Consider the following 25,148-nt stretch of genomic DNA (forward strand, 5'->3'; position numbering starts at 1 on the left):
GCCTTAACCCTCTTGGGCATGGAGTTCACCAGAGCTTCACAGGTTGCCACTGGAGTCCTCTTCCACTCCTCCATGATGACATCACAGAGCTGGAGGATGTTAGAGACCTTGCGCTCCTCCACCTTCCGTTTTGAGGATGCCCAACAGATATGCTCAATAGGGTTTAGGTCGGGAGACATGATTGGCCAGTCTATCACCTTTACCTTCAGCTTCTTTAGCAAGGCAGTGGTCGTCTTGAAGGTGTGTTTGGGGTCATTATCATGTTGGAATACTGCCCAGTCTCTGAAGGGAGGGGATCATGCTCTGCTTCAGTATGTCACAGTACATGTTGGCATTCATGGTTCCCTCAATGAACTGTAGCTCCCCAGTTCCGGCAGCACTCTTGTAGCCCCAGACCATGACACTCCCACCACCATGCTTGACTGTAGGCAAGACACACTTGTCTTTGTCCTCCTCACCTGGTTGCCGCCACACACGCTTGTCACCATCTGAACCAAATAAGTTTATCTTGGTCTCATCAGACCACAGGACATGGTTCCAGTAATCCATGTCCTTAGTCTGCTTGTCTTCAGCAAACTGTTTGCAGGCTTTCTTGTGCATCATCTTTAGAAGAGGCTTCCTTCTGGGATGACAGTCATACAGACCAATTTAATGCAGTGTGCAGCGTATGGTCTGAGCACTGACAGGCTGACCCCCCCACCCCTTCAACCTCTGCAGCAATGCTGGCAGCACTCATACATCTATTTCCAAAAGACAACCTCTGGATATGGCGCTGAGCACGTGCACTCAACTTCTTTGGTCGACCATGGCGAAGCCTGTTCTGCGTGGAACCTGTCCTGTTAAACCGCTGTATGGTCTTGGCCATCGTGCTGCAGCTCAGTTCCAGGGTCTTGGCAATCTTCTTATAGCTTAGGCCATCTTTATGTAGAGCAACAATACTTTTTTTTTTAGATCATCAGAGTTCTTTGCCATGCGGTGCCATGTTGAACTTCCAGTGACCAGTATGAGAGAGTGAGAGCGATAACACCAAATTTAACACACCTGCTCCCCATTTACACCTGAGACCTTGTAACACTAACGAGTCACATGACACCGGGGAGGGAAAATGGCTAATTGGGCCCAATTTGGACATTTTCACTTAGGGGTGTACTCACTTTTGTTGCCAGCGGTTTAGACATTAATGGCTGTGTGTTGAGTTATTTTGAGGGGACAGCAAATTTACACTGTTATACAAGCTGTACACTCACTACTTTACATTGTAGCAAAGTGAAAGAGAAAGATATAAGCAAAAGATATAATAAAATATTTACAAAAAATGTGAGGGTGTACTCACTTTTGTGAGATACTGTGTGTGTGTGTGTGTGTGTATATACGATCGGGCATAACATTATAACCACCCAGGGCTGCTAAAACAGCCATGATACATTGAGGCATGGACACCAAAGTAACATCCACATGAATGGCAGGACCCGGGGTTTCCCAGCAGAACATTGCCCAAAGCATCACATTGCCTCTGTCAACTTGCCTTCTTATACTGCATCCTGGTGCCATCTCTTCCCCAGGTAAGTGATGCACCCGGCCATCCACGTGATGTAAAAGAAAACGTCACTCATCAGACCAAGCCACCTTTTTCCATTGCTTAGTAGTCCAGTTCTGATGTTCATGTAACCATTGTAGAAGGTTTTTGCTGTGGACACACGGGTCACCATGGGCTTCACAGCCCCATACACAACAAACTTTTTTCTGCTTTCACCACATCAAATTCATGGACAACATGTTCACTTGCTGCCTAATATATCCCACCAATTTTCAGATGCCATTGTAACAAGATATTCCCTTTACCTGTTGGTGGTCATAATGTTATGGATGATCGGTGTATACTACTTTAAGGGCCAAACCCTAGCTTGGCAAGTTTAAATAATTGCACTCCCTGACATCTCCGAAAAATAAGGAAGCAGCTTCAGCTTCTATACTCGCCACTTTTTTGGAGCTCTTCCCTGCAGACTCCCCCATCCAGCAATGCTGTGCCACCCCCTCTCTGGTCTGCAGAGCGCATTGACACACGATTCCATCAAGTGCAGACTTAGGCAGGAAATCTGTGCAGAGATTAAGGTAGAATGGGGCCCTAGGCAAGGTAGCAGCTTTGGCCTCCCCCAAGTAGACATGTGTCATACCTGGCTGATCCCCATGGAAGCTGGAAATCACTGTAGTAGGTATTGCTACTACAGTGATGGCCATGCTACCTCTCCTGGTCCCATCACTAGTGGCTGCCCTGCTACTTAGCTAATACAGGGGGTTGCTCGATCAGCAGGGACACCATTCAGAGAGCTGCAAAATGTTCTCTGAATGGCGGTTGCACTGCGTGATCTCCTTTGTTTAGTAAGCAGCAGGGCAGCCACTTGCCATGGGACCGTTAAATTGGTGGCAATCGTTGTAGCAGCGGTGCCTACTACAGTGATTTCCAGCTTCCACAGGGATTGGTCAAGTATAGAACTATGCAAAAAAATCCATACCTAAACTTCAACTTTATATGTGAAATGAAAATTTAAAAAATTTGCGAGCAGGCAGCCTTCTGTTGCAGAAGAGACATGCTATGTTTCTTCTGCAATAATACAAACTTACCTGCCCGTTTACAGCTCAGCATACATTCAGTGCTGGTGTGCCAGGATGAATAACTACCATGCAAATGCACAAGAGCCATGGCATGCATCCTGGCTGGCCAATCAAAAGTCCAAAAGCCCTGCACCTGAAAGAGACCTGGGACGAAGAGGTCAGCGGAGGTCCGTGATCCAAAAGTTGTATGGCTGGAGGTGAGTATTTTGCGGGCTGAAGTTCAACTTTAATTCTGACTGGAATGAAATGAAATAATTTCTGATATTAGCATTGTTCCAGTGTTATACAGTGCATTCACAGCACTTCACTTTTTCCACATTTTGTTATGTTACAGCCTTATTCCAAAATGGATTAAATTCATTATTTTCCTCAAAATTCTACAAACAATACCCCTTAATGGCAACTGGAAAGAAGATTGTTTGAAATCTGTACAAATTTATTAAAAATGAAAAATATCCCATGTACAGAAGTATTCACAGCCTTTTCTCAATACTTTGGTGAAACTCCTTTGGCACCAATTACAGCCTCAAGTCTTTCTTAGCATGATGCTACAAGCTTGGCACACCTATTTTTTGGGCAGTTTCTCTCATTCTTCTTTGCAGGACCTCTCAAGCTCCATCAGGTTAGATGGGGAACGTCGGTGCACAGCCCTTTTCAGATCTCTCCAGAGATGTTCAATCGGGTTCAAGTCTGGGCCACTCTAGGACATTCACAGAATTGTCCTGTAGCCACTCCTTTGTTATCTTGGCTCTGTGCTTAGGGTTGTTGTCCTGTTGGAAGATGAACCTTCACTCCAATCTGAGGTCCAGAGCGCTCTGGAGTAGGTTTTTATCAAGGATGTCTCTGTACATTGCTGCATTTATCTTTCCCTCAATCCTGACTAGTCTCCTGGTTCCTGCCGCTGAAAAACATCCCCACAGCATGATGCTGCCACCACCATGCTTCACTGTAGGGATGGTATTGACCAGGTGATGAGCGGTGCCTGGTTTCTTTCAGACATCAGGCTCACCATTCAGGCCAAAGAGTTCAACCTTTGTTGCATCAGACAAGAGAATTTTGTTTCTCATGGTCTGAGAGTTCTTTAGATGCCTTTTGGCCAACTCCAGGTGGGCTGTCATGTGCCTTTTACTGAGGAGTGGCTTCCATCTGACCACTCTACCATACAGGCCTGATTGGTGGAGTGCTGCAGAGATGGTTGTTCTTCTGGAAGGTTCTCCTCTCTCCACAGAGAAACGCTGGAGCTCTGTCAGAGTGACCATTAGGTTCTTGGTCACTTCCCTGACTAAGGACCTTCTCCCCCCGAACGCTCAGTTTGGTCGGGCGACCCGCTCTAGGAAGAGTCCTGTTGGTTCCAAACTTCTTCCATGATGGAGGCCACTGTGTTCATTGGGACCTTCAATGCTGCAGAAATGTTTCTGTACCCTTCCCCAGATCTGTACCTCCATACAATCCTGTCTCTGAGGTCTACAGACAATTCCTTGGACTTCATGGCTTGGTTTGTGCTCTGACATGCACTGTTAACTGTGGGACCTTATATAGACAGGTGTGTGCCTTTCCAAATCATGTCCAATCAAGTGAATTTACCACAGGTGGACTCCAATCAAGTTGTAAAAACATCTCAAGGATGATCAGTGGAAACAGGAGGCACCTGAGCTCAATTTTGAGTGTCATGGCAAAGGCTGTGAATACTTATGTAGTTGGGATTTTTATTTTTTTAATTTTAATTTGCAAAGATTTCAAACAAACTTCTTTCACGTTGTCATTATGGGGTATTGTTTGTAGAATTTTGAGGAAAATATTGAATTTAAACCATTTTGAAATAAGGCTGTAACATGACAAAATGTGGAAAAAATGAAGCGCTGTGAATACTTTTTTCGGGTGCACTTTAGCTCTAGCTGTTCATTAATTGATTTTACACTCTGCCTGTGTTTTTCATTGCTGTACCTTTTCAGCTTGAGACATCACAGACCAAGGCTAATTAGTGACAGCGAATGAAGCCAGAGAACCAGACTATATGGTCAAAGATTGTGAACACCTGATCCTCACACCTATATGAGCTATATGAGCTTGTTGGACATCCTATTCTTGATCCATAGATGTTAATATGGAGTTACCCCCTTTGTCACTATAAATAAATATATTTATATATATATATATATATATATATATATATATATATATATATATATATATATATATATATATATATATATATATATACACACACACACACACACAGTTGTAATAAAAAGTATGTGAACCCTTTTGGAATGATATGGATTTCTGCACAAATTGGTCATATGTGACCTGATCTTCATCTAGGTCACAACAATAGACAATCCCAGTCTGCTTAAACTAATAACACACAAAGAATAAAATGTTACCATGTTTTTATTGAACACACCATGTAAACATTCACAGTGCAGGTGGAAAAAGTTTGTGAACCCCTAGACTAATGAGATCTCCAAGAGCTAATTGGAATGAGGTGTAAGCCAACTGGAGGTGTTGGTTACAGCTGCCCTTCCCTATAAAAAACACACACCAGTTCTGGGTTTGCTTTTCACAAGAAGCATTGCCTGATGTGAATGATGCCTCGCACAAAAGAGCTCTCAGAAGGCCTACGATTAAGAATTGTTGACTTGCGTAAAGCTGGAAAGGATTACAAAAGCCTTGCTGTTCATCAGTCCACGGTAAGACAAATTGTCTATAAATGGTGAAAGTTCAGCACTGCTGCTACTCTCCCTAGGAGTGGGCGTCCTGTAAAGATGACTGCAAGAGCACAGCGCAGACTGCTCAGTGAGGGGAAGAAGAATCCTAGAGTGTCAGCTAAAGACTTACAAAAGTCTCTGGCATATGCTAACATCCCTGTTAGCGAATCTACGATGCGTAAAACACTAAACAAGAATGGATTTCATGGGGGGATACCACAGAGGAAGCCACTGCTGTCCAAAAAAAAAACATTGCTGCACGTTTACAGTTTGCACAAGAGCACCTGGATGTTCCACAGCAGTACTGGCAAAATATTCTGTGGACAGATGAAACCAAAGTTGAGTTGTTTGGAAGAAACACACAACACTATGTGTGGAGAAAAAGAGGCACAGCACACCAACATCAAAACCTCATCCCAACTGTGAAGTATGGTGGTAGGGGAACCATGGTTTGGGGCTGCTTTGCTGCGTCAGGGCCTGGACAGATTGCTATCATCGAAGGAAAAATTAATTCCCAAGTTTATCAAGACATTTTGCAGGAGAACTTAAGGCCATCTGTCCACCAGCTGAAGCGCAACAGAAGATGGGTGTTGCAACAGGACAACGACCCAAAGCATAGAAGTAAATCAACAACAGAATGGCTTAAACAGAAGAAAATACGCCTTCTGGAGTGGCCCAGTCAGAATCTTGACCTCAAACTGCCTGAGATGCTGTGGCATGACCTCAAGAAAGCGATTCACACCAGACATCCCAAGAATATTGCTGAACTAAAACAGTTCTGTAAAGAGGAATGGTCAAGAATTACTCCTGACCGTTGTGCACGTCTGATCAGCAACTATAGGAAACGTTTGGTTGAAGTTATTGCTGCCAAAGGAGGTTCAACCAGTTATTAAATCCAAGGGTTCACATACTTTTTCCACCGGCACTGTGAATGTTTACATGGTGTGTTCAATAAAAACATGGTAACATTTAATTCTTTGTGTATTATTAGTTTAAGCAGACTGGGATTGTCTATTGTTGTGCCTTAGATGAAGATCAGATCACATTTTATGACCAATTTGTGCAGAAATCCATATCATTCCAAAAGGGTTCACATACTTTTTATTGCAACTGTATATGTGTGTGTGTGTGTGTGTGTGTGTGTATCTATCTATTTTTATACAATTTTTTTTTTTTTTTTTTTACTTTCCACTATAGAACATCCAATAACAATTTGTCAATACAGTAAAACCTTGGTTTGAGAGCGTTTTGCAAGACAAGCAAAATGTTTTAATTTTGCCTTGATATACAAGCGATGTCTTGATATAGGAGTAGCGTCATGTCAGAGGGGAGTATAAAAAAAGAAGAGAGGCACCTCTAAGTGTAGCAATATGGTTACATTTAATGAAGGTACAACATTTAGCAACTTATTGCTACACTTAGAGGTGCCTTTCTTCTCTTTTATACCCTGTAAAAAAAATGCTTTAAAAGTAGTGCTTTCGATTACAAGCATTTTTCTGGAACGAATTATGCTTGCAAACCAAGGTTTTACTGTATGTATTCTGCTACATCTCTAACACAGTGATCAGTGCTAAAAATATGCACTGTCGCTGTACTAATGACACTGGCTGGGAAGGAGTTAACATCTAGGGCGATCAAAGGGTTAAATGTGTGCCTAACCAGTGTTTGTGTGTACTATGTGCTGCTTTCTGTAATGAATGTGCTGGATTTTATTCCCTGCTTTGCAGGGACGGAAAAGCCAGCGCATCCCCTCTGACAGGACGCAGCTCTGCATTGTATACATAGGCAGAGCTCCATTCTGTGTCTCTGCCTGACGATTGGCGGGTGCTGGTGGACATCCAGCACCTGCAGATCGGCTTCTGCTTTGAATAAATACAGCAGAAGCGGCCCCCTGGCAGCGCCAACGCACCCCCTGTAGGTGAAAGTGCAGAATCGCTTATTTATACGTGATTCTGCACAGGAGGACCGCCCTGTAGCAGTAAATCTGCTATGGGGCGGTCCGTAAGTAGTTAAACCAAGTCTTTACGGAGCTGGCTTTGTGCTCAGCGACATGGTCATCCCAAAACTCTTACTACAAGTGCACAAGTTCCCAAAAATGTTTTTACATGCTGCAACAATAATTAGGCCTCCCTCACACAGGCGTACTACAGTGTACGCCCGTGCAAGGGGCCGTGTTTACCCCCATGGGGATGCACTGGTGTTTTGTGCATTCCCATGTGGGCAGTATCATTAATGTCCATTGGGACACAGCAGCTGCACAGACAGTTGCTACTCCTGATTTACCTTCGGTGTGGGTGCACAGTACTGAGCACACAGTCTGTGTTCAGGGCTGTGCGCCCGCATGGATTTCAAATTGGGAGCATCCACTGTGTCCTGATTTGACATGAATGATAGTGCCTATGCATTTTTTTAATGCTTTTTCAGTTTCGCAGAAACACACTACAGTACATTTAACATGGTTTCCTATGGGTCATGTTCACATCTGTGCATTTTATGGAAAGGGCCAGGGACTTTTTTCACTTTTTTTCGTTCCATAGACTTCAATGGCTCAAAAACATGTATTAAAATAAGCAAAATGTACTTGGAATATGCAAACTGCAACCTGCATAGGTGTGAACCAGGCCTTAACCAGTACCCTTCACTGGAGGCACCTGAATGCAATCATTAGCAGTGCTGTCCTTCACCTGAATGCAATCATAATGGGTGGTGTCCTTCATCTGAATGCAATCATTAGGGGTGGTGTCCTTCATCTGAATGCAATCATTAGGGGTGGTGTCCTTCATCTGAATGCAATCATTAGGGGTGGTGTCCTTCTGAATGCAATCATTAGGGGTGGTGTCCTTCATCTGAATGCAGTCATTAGGGGTGGTGTCCTTCACCTGAATGCAGTCATTAGGGGTGGTGTCCTTCACCTGAATGCAGTCATTAGGGGTGGTGTCCTTCATCTGAATGCAATCATTAGGGGTGGTGTCCTTCTGAATGCAATCATTAGGGGTGGTGTCCTTCATCTGAATGCAGTCATTAGGGGTGGTGTCCTTCACCTGAATGCAGTCATTAGGGGTGGTGTCCTTCACCTGAATGCAATCATTAGGGGTGGTGTCCTTCATCTGAATGCAGTCATTAGGGGTGGTGTCCTTCATCTGAATGCAGTCATTAGGGGTGGTGTCCTTCATCTGAATGCAGTCATTAGGGGTGGTGTCCTTCATCTGAATGCAATCATTAGGGGTGGTGTCCTTCTGAATGCAATCATTAGGGGTGGTGTCCTTCATCTGAATGCAATCATTAGGGGTGGTGTCCTTCATCTGAATGCAATCATTAGGGGTGGTGTCCTTCATCTGAATGCAATCATTAGGGGTGGTGTCCTTCTGAATGCAATCATTAGGGGTGGTGTCCTTCTGAATGCAATCATTAGGGGTGGTGTCCTTCATCTGAATGCAATCATTAGGGGTGGTGTCCTTCATCTGAATGCAATCATTAGGGGTGGTGTCCTTCATCTGAATGCAATCATTAGGGGTGGTGTCCTTCTGAATGCAATCATTAGGGGTGGTGTCCTTCATCTGAATGCAATCATTAGGGGTGGTGTCCTTCATCTGAATGCAATCATTAGGGGTGGTGTCCTTCTGAATTGAATCATTAGGGGTGGTGTCCTTCACCTGAATGCAATCATTAGGGGTGGTGTCCTTCACCTGAATGCAATCATTAGGGGTGGTGTCCTTCTGAATGCAATCATTAGGGGTGGTGTCCTTCACCTGAATGCAATCATTAGGGGTGGTGTCCTTCACCTGAATGCAATCATTAGGGGTGGTGTCCACCTGAATGCAATCATTAGGGGTGGTGTCCTTCTGAATGCAATCATTAGGGGTGGTGTCCTTCACCTGAATGCAATCATTAGGGGTGATGTCCTTCACCTGAATGCAATCATTAGGGGTGATGTCCTTCACCTGAATGCAATCATTAGGGGTGGTGTCCTTCTGAATGCAATCATTAGGGGTGGTGTCCTTCATCTGAATGCAATCATTAGGGGTGGTGTCCTTCATCTGAATGCAATCATTAGGGGTGGTGTCCTTCACCTGAATGCAATCATTAGGGGTGGTGTCCTTCATCTGAATGCAATCATTAGGGGCGCTGTCCTTCATCTGAATGCAATCATTAGGGGCGCTGTCCTTCATCTGAATGCAATCATTAGGGGCGCTGTCCTTCATCTGAATGCAATCATTAGGGGTGGTGTCCTTCATCTGAATGCAATCATTAGGGGTGGTATCCTTCATCTGAATGCAATCATTAGGGGTGGTGTCCACATATATTTGGCCATATAGTGTATATTTTAGAAGAAACATTTCTTGTCTAAGCTACATTGTTGCATTTCTTTTATTGTTTTGTTTTATATTTGTAATTATAAGAAAACCTTATGTCTTCACCTGATAAACATCATTTAAATGATCCCCCTCCTTTTTTTTTTTCCCTCCCCTCTGCCAGGCGTTTGTGGATTTCTTCTCCCGGGGTCTGCATGCAGAATATCGGAATAAGGGGATCACGGTGCAGGTGAGTTTTCTACGTCGTTGCCGAGGATCCTTGTTATTGTGTGGTTTCCACGGCAACAGCAGCTGTCTTGGCAACAAGGAGCTCACGTTCTCTCTCCCACTCAGGAGGGTGTGACGTCCTCACCGTTCAGTCTCTTAGTTGGTCTCTTGTATTAATTTTTTTTTTTCTTTTTAATTTTATTCCATTTTGCTGTTTTTTTTTTTTTTTTTTCCCTTGGTTTAAAAAAAATAAAAATCTTCCAAGAAAAGAGATTACCGCAGAATCACGTTGATGTGTTGTCGGTGATCTTTCAGCGGTAACCCTTTCATAAGCACGGTATTTTGTGCCTCCTATGAGGGATTCCTACCAGAACACATTAAATCCCCCGCCTTCCTTTTTTTTTTCCTGACACATCCAATTGTAGCAGTGAATCTCTCTTTGCTTCTTGACAATAAGGAACCGAGGCAAATTTTTATGACAAAATATTTTTCAACATTTGTCGTGTAGCAGCTGGGAGTCGATATTTGGCTCTTGGCACCTTTAAAGAGTCGGGTCCCAATAATTGGCTAAGATAACGCCACCTTGTGGCGTCTGCAGGCTGTTACAAAGAGATCTCTTTGTGTCCCTGTGGAACCCCTGCAGGACCCTGATTGTTTTTTTGAGGCCTCACCCCAACAGTGCAATACCAGAACCTCAATGGCCAGTAGATTTTTGGACATGTGATCCTTAAATGGCTAGTTAGTGCTGACTTGTTAGTGCGGACGTCAACATTAATATCTTTAGAGATATCCTTGTGTTTGAGTTGAGCCCCCCCCCTACAGATCCTGATGGCTGTCAGGCCTCACCCCAGTCATTCAGTGGTCCAATACCAGAACCTCGGTGGCCAATCAAGTTTAGTTATGTGAATGGTAAATGGCCTGGGTGGGACTTGGCACAAGGAGCAGGCGTGGTTTAGTGCTGACTTTCATGTAAGTCAGTCTTCAGAAACATCTGTGTCCCTGCAGAGCCTGATTGCCTATTGGGCCTAACTCCAACCATTTAATGGTCCAATACCAGAACCTCAGTGGCCAGTACAAGTTTAGTTATGTTACTTTTTTTTAAATGGCTTGACACAAGTAGGGGGGTGTAGTTTAGTGCTGACTTAGACAAGTCAATCTTTAGAGACATCTTTGTGTCACTGTGGATCCCCTACAGACCCCATTTGTCTATCGGGCCCCAACCATTCAATGGTCCAATACCAGAACCTCAGTGGCCAGTGAAGGCTGTGTGGGGATTCCCTAGATCACAGGTGTCAAACACAAGGCCCGTGGGCTGAATTCGGCCCACCAGGCCATTTCATGTGGCCCTCATACCCCCTTGTCTCCGTCCCTACCTGGTCTCCGCAGTCAGCAGCAGAGAGGACAGGACTCCTCCACCAGATCCTGCACTTTTCTGTCCAGCCCTCCTGGCAGCAGCACAAGGCAAGGGGGTGCACTGATGTAAGGGATAGTGGGGGGGAATGCTCGACTTCTGGTGGGGGGGGGGGGCTCTTGACATCCGATGTAAGGGGGGTGTTGGGTGCTGATACAACTGGCCCTTTGAGGGCAATCATAATGCCGATGTGGCCCACAAGGAAATTGAGTTTGACACCCCTGCCCTAGATCCTAGGAGCAAACTATACACATGCCTCTGACTTTTACCCGACTGTGATTGATAAAGGGTTTGGTTGAGGTTTAGTGCAAAGAGGGTGTGTGCTTTAGTGCTGACATCAACTTTAATCAGTCTTTAGAGAGATCTCTCTGTTTGTGCTGAACCTCTACAGAGCCTGATGTCTGTGAGGCCTAACTCCCATCCATTCAGTGGTCCAATAGCAGAACCTCACTGGCCAGTAGATAAAGTGATTGTAAAGGATGTTTATTCTTTGACAAACCTATTTTACTTACCTGTTCTGTGCAAGAGTTTTGCACAGAGTGCCCCTCCGCCTTCTGGGGTCCCTCAGCGGCGATCCTGGCCCCTCCTCTTCATTGGGTGCCCCCACGGAGAGCCGCTTTCCATGGAGGCACCCGTGTGGACGCGCTCCCGAGTCCTGCTGCCGCATCCATTGCCAAGCCTCCCCATTGCTAAGCCTCACCTCTTGACTTCTAATCCCAAAGCTTTAGTGGCCTAGAGATGCTCACACGGGGTGTCCTAAGAAATTTGGTAGATCGGGCGGCCAATCACACTAGTCACAAATACTGGTCACATAGTGGGACTGGTCATAACTTCATTCTCATGTTTAAATCTGAACTTTAGGCAAAGCAGTAAATCTACAAGTATATGTTCAATAGCCATTCCATAGCTTACCCTAAACCTGGTCTGTTTTATTCAATGTTGCTTCCTGTGACGAGATATTAAGCCAATGAAGGGCAGCTGGTCAAGAAACAACTCCCCCCCCCCAACATAGTCTTTTGTCATTAAACTCACCATCCAAAAACATCACTACAGTCCCTAAAGGTTGCTGGGATATTCCGTTCTGTGTGGTGCACGGGACTCCCATCAGAAGGGATTTGCAGCCCCCCCACAGTATCCTCCATCCTGCACCCGGCCGTAGCAAGGGTTTTGGTCATTATTAGTGATGTCATCTGGTAATTAAATCTTGTTTATACATCCAATTAGCTATTTTACAATGAAAAAAAATGAAGGGCATGGACTGATCTTGGGGAGAGGGAAGGTAGATCCTGGAGATCAGCTTTTAAGCTCCTAAACCAGCCAACACTGGAGCGTATACTTTGCCCTTATTCTACATAGTGACGATGTCTTTGTAAGCTCTGTATAGACTTCTACAGACTTGAAGTGTTTGTTACCCCCGACATTTCATATTCCTGATCTGATATTCCTGCTGTACCATGTACTTGTATGAGAATGTCTCCTGTTCTCTTTGTACTGCTTCCTTTGTGTAAAATCCCCGGCGTTCCTGTCAGTCCCTCTGCTTTCCTATTAAAAACTGACCCCACTAAGCAGGAGAGCACAGCGTTGCCAGTTCTCTAGCTATGCTGGGAACTCGGTGTACTCTCCTCCAGTGATCAGACTTGTCCTAACAACCCCACCCCCCCTACACAGCCATTCACTGGGAAGATCAGTCTGCTGCTGTTTCTCTGCCTTCTGCTGACAAACCCCTCTGCAGTCTCCACCACCAGCTATCCAGGCCTCTAATGCAGCTGAGAACGGCGGTCATGTGACCCCCTTATATAGAGTAGCGGTGTCTACTTCCGTGATTTCCAGCCCAGTATGGTATATACCAGGGATATGCAATTAGCGGGCCTCCAGCTGTTGCAAAACTACAAGTCCCATCATGCCTCTGCCTCTGGGTGTCATGCTTGTGGCTGTGAGAATCTTGCTATGCATCATGGGACTTGTAGTTCTGCAACAGCTGGAGGTCTGCTAATTGCATATCCCTGGTATATACTGTACATACTTCCATCAGTCCAAGCTGGAACAATGTAACTTCATATAAAATTTCCATACCTAGAATTCTTTTTTAAGGCTCTGTTCATACCTGAGCAACACGGAGCGACGCTGAAGCTTCATGTTTTTTCTCCGCGCGTTTTTGTGGTGTGTTTTTGAAAGGGCACCATTCCTTTTTTTTAAATGGGCCTCCCTCTGCATTAAAAATGTGCCAAAGAAGCTCATGTACCAAAATTTGCCACTGTGCCAGGCGCGTTTGGCGTTGTGTTTTTTTTTTTTTTTTTTTTTTTTGCAGCAATTTTAGCGAATTTTGTCACGCCACATTTGGGCTGCCATTGAGAAATAATGACACCACAACCGCGTCCAGCATTTTGCTGCGATTCTGGAATTGCATGATTCAGCCCGCGATTCCACCACGCTCGGGTGTGAACGGGGGGACCTAAAGGAATATGATCACATTTGGTAACCAATTCTGTTATTACCAGTGAATGGATTACTCACTCCCTCTCCCTTTTTAGTCTTTGTAAACATTGCTCAACTATATTTTATCCTTTTACTGCCATCTTGTGACCAAAACTCAGAACTGCAATCAACTGTATAACAGCAATTACCCTTTTTCATGCCCCTCAAACACGCCAGTGCTTTCTTTAGCCACTGAAGTCCACGACATTTTGTTTTCTGTTCACGGGTTTTAATTTTATATAACAAAATGCCGGCAATTGCAGACCCCAGAGGCCTATTTTTGTGTATTCTAAAAGCACCTGTGCTGTTGCTGATGGAGGCTACATGTAGACTGGGCTCCTATGACACATACATGTATTATAACAAACAAGTTGGGAACCCCCTTTTTTTTTTTCTTTTTTTTTTTTTTTTAAAGCTGAACTCCAACTTTCCCTTCAGTCTTGCACAGTTGTACCAGCTCCTCTACTGGACTGAAATGTCTTGCTCTGATTTCACTGCACACTGTGAGCTTCTCACAATGTGCATTAGAAGCTGCAGCAACTCAGATATATCCCACCTCCTTTCCTGGCTGGAAGACCTTCGGCATCATCGAACTGTTCCCCACCCTTTCTATTCATTGGACTATCAGTTCTTTCCATCCTTGATGCCCAGCATCACTTGCAGGTGTTGCCTAGGCTGGTCTGCATGCAAATGCAGTCTGATTAGACACTCCCACTCCTCCAGACTGACACCAATCAAGGTGGTTTTATATTTTTACTAACTCTTCCCAAGATCCATCCCACTGCTTACATATCAGGGCTGATGAGTACTGAAGCAGGGTGCTTGTGTTTTCAGAACTCTGCCATCTCCTCCCACCAGCCATGAACTGGCTGCATTGCGCAGAGGAGCACAGAGACCGAGTGATGATGTCACGGAGTCTAAAAGATAAATGATCGTTCATTTTTTTGGGGTTTTTTTTTTTTTTTTGCATGCTAGTCGAAATGAAGAGGTTACTTAAAGAGCAGGTCCAGCCTGGGTGAAAAAAATTAAGTCTGCAGCTACAAATACTGTAGCTGCTGACTTTTAATATTGGGACACTTACCTGTCCATGGAGCCCACGATGTTGGCACCCCACCCAATCTTCGGATCGACTCCCGTGTGCCGCCGCCACCATTCCTGTTAAGGGAACCCGGCAGTAAAGCCTTTCCCTACTGGGCATGCGCTCTGCACTTTCTAATTGGCGTGGCGGGGGAAGGAGGAGGGGGGCTGAACTTCCGGGAGATCGGGCCGCGGCCCCATCTCCGGAAGTGGTGAAGGGGACCTGTCAAACACAGGTCCCCGTCCCCCCCCCCCTCCTCCCTGAAAGGTGCCAAATGTGGCACCGGGGGGGGGGGAGCGTGTAAGCGAAAGTTCCGCTTTTGGGTGGAACTCTGCTTTAAAACGGAGCTCCAGGCTCCTTCAGAAAAAATTAAGTCAGCAGCTACAAATACTGTCATAATATGCCATCTCGGCTAAGGGAAACCGGCAGTGAAGCCCTGCTTTGTGATTGGCCCGGGGGAAGGGGGGGGGGGGACCAAGCTTACGGCTGAGTTTGCCGCGGCAAACCCACCCAGAAGTGGGAGCGGGTACCTGTCAAAACCAGGTACCCGTTCCCCCCCCCCCCCCCCCGAAAGGTGCCAAATGTAGCAGCGGGGGGGGGGGGAGGCAGACAAGCGGAGCTTCCCCTTTTGGGTGGAGCTCTGCTTTATTTTACAAAACTTCTGGTACGACAGAATACACATTCGTAAGTAATGTAATGTATTTTTGGATGAAAACTGTACTGATTAAACGAAAATCTTACGATATGAGGGAGATTTATATTCTGTTATTCTGTCCCTCTCTGCAGAGCGTTCTACCTTTCTTTGTTGCAACAAAACTGAGCAAAATCCGCAAGCCAACGTGGGACAAACCCAGCCCTGAGAATTACGTCAGATCCGCCCTGAACACTGTGGGCTTACAGACCAGAACCAACGGCTACCTGGCCCACGCCCTTATGGTGAGTTCATGTGGACTGTATGCTTTGCCAGTTACTGTTTTGTTTCATGTGCGTACTGTATATGAACTGTATAATATTTTGGGGGAACATTTTGGCAAAACAGAGGACCCTCTTTTTCTCAAGTTGCATGGAAGAAGAACTGGCTTTATTAAAGGCTAAGTTCACCTTTAGGCACATGTTACCAGGGCTGCTGTTAGAAATCATGGGGCCCTGTACAGCCTACCTTTTGGGACCCCTTTGACCCACCATTTACTCCACCTCTAGCCCTTCCCCCTGTCCCGGCTTTGAACATGTAATAGCATGAGCCATGACAGGTCCTCTTTATGGAGAGATCTGGGGTTTATTAGACCCCAGATCTCTCTTCTAGCCTCCAAAGCATCTAATCATACTGAGATTTTTGTTCCTAAAGGGCTTTAGAAAGTCCTGTTTGTTTTTTTGTTTTTTTTTGCAAAAATGAACTGTAAAGGTGCCCGGGCCCCCCCTGTTGAGCTGATAGGGCCGGGCCCAGTACAACAGGACTGGCTGTACTGCCTTATCAGCAGCCTTGCATGTTATACCTGTATATAGGGTGTAACATGTAACTTGTTCCTAAGCACCCATTTCCCACCCCCAAAGCCTCCTCCTTCCTGTGACAGCGTGCGGGGGTTCCTTTTCCACATAGCAGCTGTCACTATTAAACTGCAACTGCGCAGGGCTCCACCGCCCGTGGGGACGGTTGTCCTGAAAGCAATTAAGATGGGATTTCCCTCACTTTGGCGATATTTACTCTCACTTCCTGTTGTGTCCAAAGGACAGGAAGTGAAGGGAGATCTTTAGATAAGACACATTGGCAAAAAAAAAAATCTGACAAGGTTAAGCAATGCCTATTCTATCTGAAATTACAAAAAGTTTTGGTTTTGGGGCTTGTTCACACAAAATTTGGTCTCTGATCCACTTATGGACAGGTGGTGAGGAGGTGTTGTATCGCCTCTTCATGCCTGCTTTAATCTCTTGAAAACCATGCTAGCATGCCGCAATCATGTGCATTGCATGCGTTTGCCAGGCACTTGCAGAGCCCCCCCATTCGCTTGAATTGTTCGTGTTCAATGGACGCCACGCATGCCTAAAGCGACAGGGGAGTACCCTTTCTGCCGTGATTTAGAAAAGCATAGTTGCCGTCACATGTCTGCACCCTGCTGCTACTAAAAGGTGTATAGGTTAGGGGATATGGGGGAGGGGCGTTAAAAGTGCAGCTCCCCTGCACTTTTTTTAGAAGTTTTTTTTTTTGCAAGTTCTTACACCGCCCCCCAAACCTTATGTGAATGAGCCCTTCAATCTTTTTTTTTTCTAAAGATATTTATATGATCATTCACCCCAAAAAATCAATAGTTTAGCTAAAAGTGAATATTGGTAGTATTCTGGAGTGCAGATGATTGGTGGGGATATTGTCGCTCTGTGTACAGATTTTTATTTGAAAATACAGTATCTCACAAAAGTAAGTACACCCTTCACATTTTTGTAAATATTTTATTATATCTTCATGTGACTACATTGTTGCAAAGTGTCATTTCTTCAGTGTAAAGTAGTGAGTGTACAGCTTGTATAACAGTGTAAATTTGCTGTCCCCTCAAAATAACTCAACACACAGCCATTAATGTCTAAACCGCTGGCAACAAAAGTGAGTACACCCCTAAGTGAAAATGTCCAAATTGGGCCCAAAGTGTCAATATTTTGTGTGGCCACCCTTATTTTCCAGCACTGCTTGGGCATGTAGTTCACCAGAGCTTCCAAGGCTGCCACTGGAGTCCTCTTCCACTCCTCCATGGCGACATCATGGAGCTGGTGGATGTTGGAGACCTTGCGCTCCTCCACCTTCCATTTGAGGATGCCCCACAGATGCTCAATAGGGTTTAGGTCTGGAGACATGCTTGGCCAGTCCATCACCTTTACCCTCAGCTTCTTTAGCAAGGCAGTGGTCGTCTTGGAGGTGTGTTTGGGGTCGTTATGTTGGAATACTGCCCTGCGGCCCAGTCTCCGAAGGGAGAGGATCATGCTCTGCTTCAGTATGTCACAGTACATGTTGGCATTCATGGTTCCCTCAATGATCTGTAGCTCCCCAGTACCGGCAGCACTCATGCAGCCCCAGACCATGACACTCCCACCACCATGCTTGACTGTAGACAAGACACACTTGTCTTTGTACTCCTCACCTGGTTGCCGCCACACACGCCTGACACCATCTGAACCAAATAAGTTTATCTTGGTCTCATCAGACCACAGGACATGGTTCCAGTAATCCATGTCCTTAGTCTGCTTGTCTTCAGCAAACTGTTTGCGGGCTTTCTTGTGCATCATCTTTAGAAGAGTCTTCCTTCTGGTATGACAGCCATGCAGACCAATTTGATGCAGTGTGCGGCGTATGGTCTGAGCACTGACAGGCTGACCCCCCACCCCTTCAACCTCTGCAGCAATGCTGGCAGCACTCATACGTCTATTTCCCAAAGACAACCTCGGGATATGACGCTGAGCACGTGCACCCAACTTCTTTGGTGGACCATGGCGAGGCCTGTTCTGAGTGGAACCTGTCCTGTTAAACCGCTGTATGATCTTGGCCACCGTGCTGCAACTCAGTTTCAGGGTCTTGGCAATCTTCTTATAGCCTAGGCCATCTTTATGTAGAGCAACAATTCTGTATTTCAGATCCTCAGAGAGTTCTTTGCCATGAGGTGCCATGTTGAACTTCCAGTGACCAGTATGAGAGAGTGAGAGCGATTAACAACAAATTTAACACACCTGCTCCCCATTCACACCTGAGATCTTGTAACACTTACGGGTCACATGACACCGGGGAGGGAAAATGGCTAATTGGGCCCGATTTGTACATTTTCACTTAGGGGTGTACTCACTTTTGTTGCCAGCGGTTTAGACATTAATGGCTGTGTGTTGAGTTATTTTGAGGGGACAGCAAATTTACACTGTTATACAAGCTGTACACTCACTACTTTACATTGCAGCAAAGCGTCATTTTCTTCAGTGTTGTCACATGAAAAGATAGAAGAAAATATTTACAAAAATGTGAGAGGGGTACTCACTTTTGTGAGATACTGTAAATCGTATAATTTAACGGAAAAATTTCCTTCTGACGTTCATTCTCTGTTTCCTCAGGGTTGGGTCACTGCGTCCGTGCTTCCCTCCTGCCTCGCAATTAAACTGGCTATGAATATGAACAAAGGACTCCGGGCCCGATTTCTGAAGAGGGCCAAGAAAAACTAGGAACTAGTTTTACCAACAAAGTATTTCTATAACCTGATCGCTCCTTGCCTTCTACCAATCCCATAATATATAAAGGGCTTCCAGTGTAAATAGGAATCATTTGAAGACCCGTAAATTAGTCCCTAACCTCTTTACTTCCTTGGTTTCTATCTTTTGCTTTAGAATATCTAAATCCTGTTTTTCAGGTAGTTTATCTTCAACTCAACTAACTATGCATTTCAGCTCTATTGCTTTATTTCCCTTCCAGTTGTATGTAAGCTCATGCAGATTAGGATTTATAACTGATAATTGCTACTACTTCTTCAAAATGCTGCCTCTGTTATGTTTAAAAAAAAAAAATCTTAAATGGTCATATCGATACATGTGAGGCCACCATGATAGTTTAACATAAGTGTTAACATGACTGTGATTTTTACCTTGAATTAAAACAAACATTCGGTTCAGAATAACTTTTATCAAGCGTAATAATAGTCCACAGAAATCACATTTTGCCCTCTGCTTGGTGAAATCCTTTGCTTGAAATTAGTTTACAGCAATGCTGTTGCTTTACGGTTTTCTCTGCAGCGCTTAGGCAGACTCGCCTTAGATCGAAACTTGCCGTAAAATGAAATGTCCGTTTACAATGTCTGGGCCTTTTCCCTCTTCACAAATCATCTCCTATTGGTAAATGTAAAAAGGTAGCCTGTAAAGAAGAAAACTTAGATTTTCTGCGCACCTCACCCCCCCTCTCCCGCTCATAGTGCCTATATGCAAGAACTGAACAAAAAGGTCCGGATGGCCGCACTCCAATGAAAAATGATTTCTTTATTGATACGATAAATCCATACAGCAAGGGTAAAACAACTGACGCGTTTCACACCGCTACAGCAGGTGCTTATTCATAGGCTATGAATAAGCACCTGCTGTAACAGTGTGAAACGTGTCAGTGGTTTTATCCTTGCTGTATGGATTTATCGTATCGATAAAGAAATTGTTTTTCATTGGGGAGCGGCCATCCGGACCTTTTTTTGTTCAGTTCTTGCATATGGTTGCCTATTGAGCCGCACCCACACCTGGAGAGGGGAGAGATCATTAGGATACAGACACTTGGAGTGGGTTCTCTTTGGCTCATAGTGCCTAGGCGAGGGTGACATCACACTCCTTCCAGGAAGATCCTGGAGTACAGAGCAACCAAAATCTCATGAGAAGACGCTCTTGCAGTGGATTGGAAGGTCTTTTCGTGAGATTTTGCTAACTCTGCATTTGCCAGGAATCTTCCCCACAGAAGTACAGTGACTTCACGCCCAACATCGCACAAGACTGGATAAGAAAGTATATCATCTTCTTTTTTTTTTTTTCTTTTTTTTTTTTTCTTTTTTTTTTTACCATAGGTACATTGTACACCTATTAACGGTAGAAGATTTGTCTGGGCCCATTCACATTAGAATGCTGTGCAGGGAACCCACACCACATGGTTTCCCACACCACATTCAAATCGCCACTGCCCTTTGCGATCTGCAACGGGTGTTCAGTGCAAAACGAACCCCAAATGCAGATTGCGTTTGCCTGCACCGGATTGCATGGTACAAATGTGCCATGTGATCCGGTTGTAGTTTGTTTCCAAACGTGGTTCATGTGCTGCTTTTTGGTGAGTTGTGATTTCAGCCCATTCAAAAATGAATGGGCTGAAATGGCACTGCATGTGAATCACGCAGGAACACGCAAGCACGATCCTGTGCGATTCACATGCAGTTCCTAGTGTGAACGGGCCCTGGAAATTTGAGCAGACCTTGCGTTTTTATTGCAAGGTCTGCTTTAACATCAAGAAGCACTCTTCCCAGGAAAACAGACGCTGTGAGATTATACAGAATTTTGTTTTCATGTCCCTAAATATAGTACACAAATCGCTCGAGCACCACTGAAAATACTGTACATCTACTGATAATTTTCTACTTGCTGTTGTATACACTCATCAGGATTTTTATATTCTTGAAAGGAGAAGGAGAGCCCCTGACGGGGAATGGATGGGACTTTCTGAGCGCTATACATATGGTCATCAACAACAATTTCTAATTAAAAAGGATATTTTATTTAAACACAAAACACATGAAAGAAAAATGATATATAATAATAATACATTTCTTCCATACAGCAGAATAACACACTTTTTTTGTTTTTGTTTTTGTTTTGTGTCTAAATAAAATATTCTTTTTAATTATAAAAAAAAGAACAAAAAAAGTGTGGTATTCTGCTTTATGGAAGAAATGTATTATATACCATTTTTTTTTTCATGTGTTTTGTGTCTAAATAAAATATTCTTTTTAATTATAAATTGTTGTTGGTGTCCATATGTATAGCACTCAGAAATTCCCATCCATTCCCCATTAGGGGCTCTCCTTCTCTTTTCAACATAAAGGGACGCTGGTGTTAAATTGAACAATTTTGGGAATCGGTCACTTCAAATATTCTATCCTTTTTTATATTCTTGTTGACTTTGCTTTTGGATTACCTTGAAAAAAACAAAACAACAAAAACTGGAAGCTAGACCCAGTTCATTTTATAGCCTGGAGTTAAACGGTAAAGCTACTTCCGTGGGTGAAAAAAATATCAAATGAAGAAAAAATAATATGGCTTCTACAATTGCGACACAAGTCTATATTGTAATTGGGTGTTATTAAAAATGACCTTTCCTTTTCAATCTGCAGCTGCTGTAACTTTGTGAAAAAATGCAATATGGTCACCTGGAGGTGTTCTGTATACAGAATGTGTACAGAACGTCCCCAGAAACATCATTTCCTGCTTGTGTGATCGGCTCACTGATTTTCCCAGAAGTCTGCGCTAAGAATCCAAGTCAGATTTCAGGCATCCTCTGCAACAAAAGTGTCATTTTTGGTGAGATACTCCCCAATAGGAACACTTTAAAGCAGGGGTCCCAAACTGGCGGCCCTCCAGCTGTTGTGAAACTACAAGTCCCATCATGCCCCTGCCTGTGGGAGTCATGCTTGTGACTGTCAGCCTTGCAATGCCTCATGGGACTTGTAGTTTTGAAACAGATGGAGGGCCGCCAGTTTGAGACCCCTGCTTTAAAGGGATGCAGGCCCAGCAGCTTTCCTCATTAGTGCCCTGCAGGTGCAGCAGCTGATTGATAATTCTGAAACCACTCCCATTAGACTCGCTTTCCCACTAGACTCACTTTCCCACCTGGACACAGAGAAACACACTGGGAATTCTTCAGAATAACAAAAGGTAGAAATCTGCAACTAAGTTTGTTAAAATTCTTGCAATGTACATAGATCATCCAGAGGGGAATGTTTTTTTTTTTTCCACAACAAATGTGGAGTTACGCTTTAAAGGAGCACTAAATCTAAAATACAGAGCGATTCATATAGCAAGATCCCTTGATGTCCTTTAAGCCTTGTTCATATAGGGTTTCAGTATGGGAAAGAGCAAAGTGTACAGTATGCTTTTACAATGTATTTGCAAAGCTTTCAGCAGGTTCCTTAATGCACCCTTCAATTCCAGTCTGAGAATGTTAATCAAAGATCGTAATGGGAGTGCTGACTGTCCCTTTAAAGCAGAAGTATTCTCCCCTTCTCTCCAGCTCTGCGATGTCCCAGACCTCTTCAGCCCGCCAGCCTCTGGGTATCAATCCTCGGGCGTTTCTATTGGCTGTGCTGAGATTAATTCTTTGTTCAAACTAGTTGCTGTATGCACTGTTTTCATACAAAACAAAGCACAGGTGTAAGAGGCTTTGCAGATAACTTTCGACAAACTGCAGCTTGTGTTTTAGAACGAAGAGGTGAAAAATGTAGAACAATTATCCTGAACATGGAGCCAATAAAGTGTTAGTGCTCCAGACTATATATTTATCCCTTGAACTTGCCGCTGAGACGGCCATCAGTCCAGGCACCTGGCGGATCCAGACTCCCCGAGTCGGGATGACGCGGTGTCTGGACGGATCTTGGTGACGTCAGCAGAGAGCGGACTTCAGACTGTTCTCTGCTGAAAACGGGTCACAGGAGTGCAAAAACGAATTGCACTCCTGTGATTCATAGGAGAAGTCCAGACGAATGAGCTCAGGCTGGGCTTCTCCTTTTAGCAATGGTAAGAGCTCTTTCACACTGAAAGCGCCTGCTGCAGCGGTGCTTTGCCGGCGGTTCGGCGGCGCTGCCCTTTGATTTCAATGGGCAGGAGCGGTGGAGGAGAGGTGTATTCGCCGCTCCTTCACCGCTGCAAAGAAGCTGCTGGCAGGACTTTTTGTGATGCCCTACCAGCGCAGCGCCCCAGTGTGAAAGCATTCGGGCTTTCACACTGGGTTTGCAGCTGAGGCCTTTTTTCAGGCACTATGCAGGCGCTATCGCCTGAAAAACGCCTCCAGTGTGAAAGGGGTCTAAAAGATTTCAAGTAGACTATGGTTTCTGTTTTAATTAATCAAATCTGGTGTGCAATGTGAACACAGGTGAACTTTGCTAGAGATAAAATGTACTCCTATAGTAAATGAGCCCCTTTGATAAGCAGTAATTGCATCTAAACTGGACACCTAGTCAAACTCAAATGTCATTTTATTAAAATACAGGTTATGGGGGTCCCCATTCCACATTGTGTTACCACTTGTCCTTGGTACGCCATAGTTGTTGATCGTGGGGTGACAAAATACGGCTCCTACTGACTGACTGTAAATCAGGATGGACAAAGATGACATATATTCTGGCTGTCTGGCTTAAAATTCCGCTCAGGTGCACATTTGCAGCTTTTGAACTTTTAGAAACTGATTTAAAGTTTGGAAAAAATAGCAATTAGATTTTCAGTAGAAGAAAAATTGTATATCTCTTCTTCTACCGAAAAAAAAAAAAAAGATATCCTTTACCTTTCTACTAGCAGATTTTTTTGTACACGTGTACAATGTAGTGTACACTCTCTGCATTTATAAAATGCTGAGAATAGGAGCTGGGGATAAAGTAACTGCAGCCACGTGTGTGGGAATTACATTATCAGTGGCTGAAGAAGAAAGATTTTTGAAGAATAAATTTGTGGATGATGGACTTTATAGGCATAACACAGGTACATGTTAAAAACACATTTATTACAAAAATAGAAACAAGACCATTACAATGAATTTATCGGGACGTGGCATTATATACAAAAGTGTCGTATCCACCGCACCAATCTGTGCTGATACGCATTTTTAATTACATCTAAAAAAGAAAGATGTTGAATGTCCATACTCCCCCACTGCCAAGAAGATGACAGCGGGGAGTGTGGACTTTTCAAGGCTTACGGAGGGCAAAATCAAACGTAAGCAATCCATATGTGAATGAGAGCCACATCCCAAAGTCTGCTCTTCCAGGCATTTTATTTGACCAACAAAAATATATATATTATAGCTGGACCCATGATGTCCCCACCCAAAGCCACCACTCCTGAATTGGTCATCCTGGTGATCAAACTACTTATGGTGAAACGTGGTCAGCAGTTGGTGGTCTTTAAATGGGGCCATCGTGGAGGCAGCTGTAGATTGTGGATGGCCAAATAAAATGCCTTGAAGTGCGGCTCTTATTCATCTGTACCTTTCAGTGGTGAGTGGAGACGGGCTTTCTGAGCCAGCAGACAGTGGGAGGTACAGGACTGGAGCGGTGCTGTGGATTTTGGATATTTTAACTCTGAGGTAAGCACGCCATAAAGTTTTTTTGGTTTTAATAGGTTCTATTTTGAAATGTAAACATCTCTGCTCAGCGAATTCCTCTTTCAGAAGTACCTTTTGATGGTTAAACATGCGTCTGGACAGCTGGGTTGACTTTTAAGTAGTAGTGTACAGAGAAATAAAGGATGTGTAGTGTCGGTCCACGGGTGGATAATGTGGGTGAGGGAGTCTGCAGGGTCTGGTCTAGGAATGGACATCACGGGGTAATTACGCTGTGCTATAACACATATGGAGCGGCACAAACGAAGAGTGGACTGGTGGACTTCCTCCACGTGGATTCTGTCCATGAGGCATTAGGAGCCTTCAGCATGGCTGGGGAGTGGTGAGATCGCACTGACTTACTATGTGTTTACTGTCCATAGAACACCCACTCTCCCACATGTAGCCAGCCTCCTAGTAAGATATTGCACGCACACCGCTCCTATTTGCACCCGTCCACCCGCTTACAGTCCAGCTTTACACAGCCAGGTTAGCT

General features: G+C 44.4%; 1 protein-coding gene across 1 annotated transcript in view; it reads left to right on the forward strand.

Annotated features, from left to right (window-relative positions):
• HSD17B12 (hydroxysteroid 17-beta dehydrogenase 12) overlaps positions 1 to 19,448 on the forward strand; it is a 100,878-nt gene extending 81,430 nt beyond the window's left edge. Inside the window, exons 9-11 of the mRNA XM_073604130.1 lie at positions 9,798 to 9,863; positions 15,592 to 15,741; positions 18,886 to 19,448. Coding sequence (XP_073460231.1) covers positions 9,798 to 9,863; positions 15,592 to 15,741; positions 18,886 to 18,993 — 324 coding nt within the window. The 3' untranslated portion in view covers positions 18,994 to 19,448. The remainder of the gene's footprint in view (positions 1 to 9,797; positions 9,864 to 15,591; positions 15,742 to 18,885) is intronic.
• Positions 19,449 to 25,148: the final 5,700 nt, after the last annotated feature.

The sequence above is a fragment of the Aquarana catesbeiana genome, linkage group LG11 (assembly GCF_042186555.1).
Source record: "Aquarana catesbeiana isolate 2022-GZ linkage group LG11, ASM4218655v1, whole genome shotgun sequence".
Classification (NCBI taxonomy): Eukaryota; Metazoa; Chordata; class Amphibia; order Anura; family Ranidae; genus Aquarana; species Aquarana catesbeiana.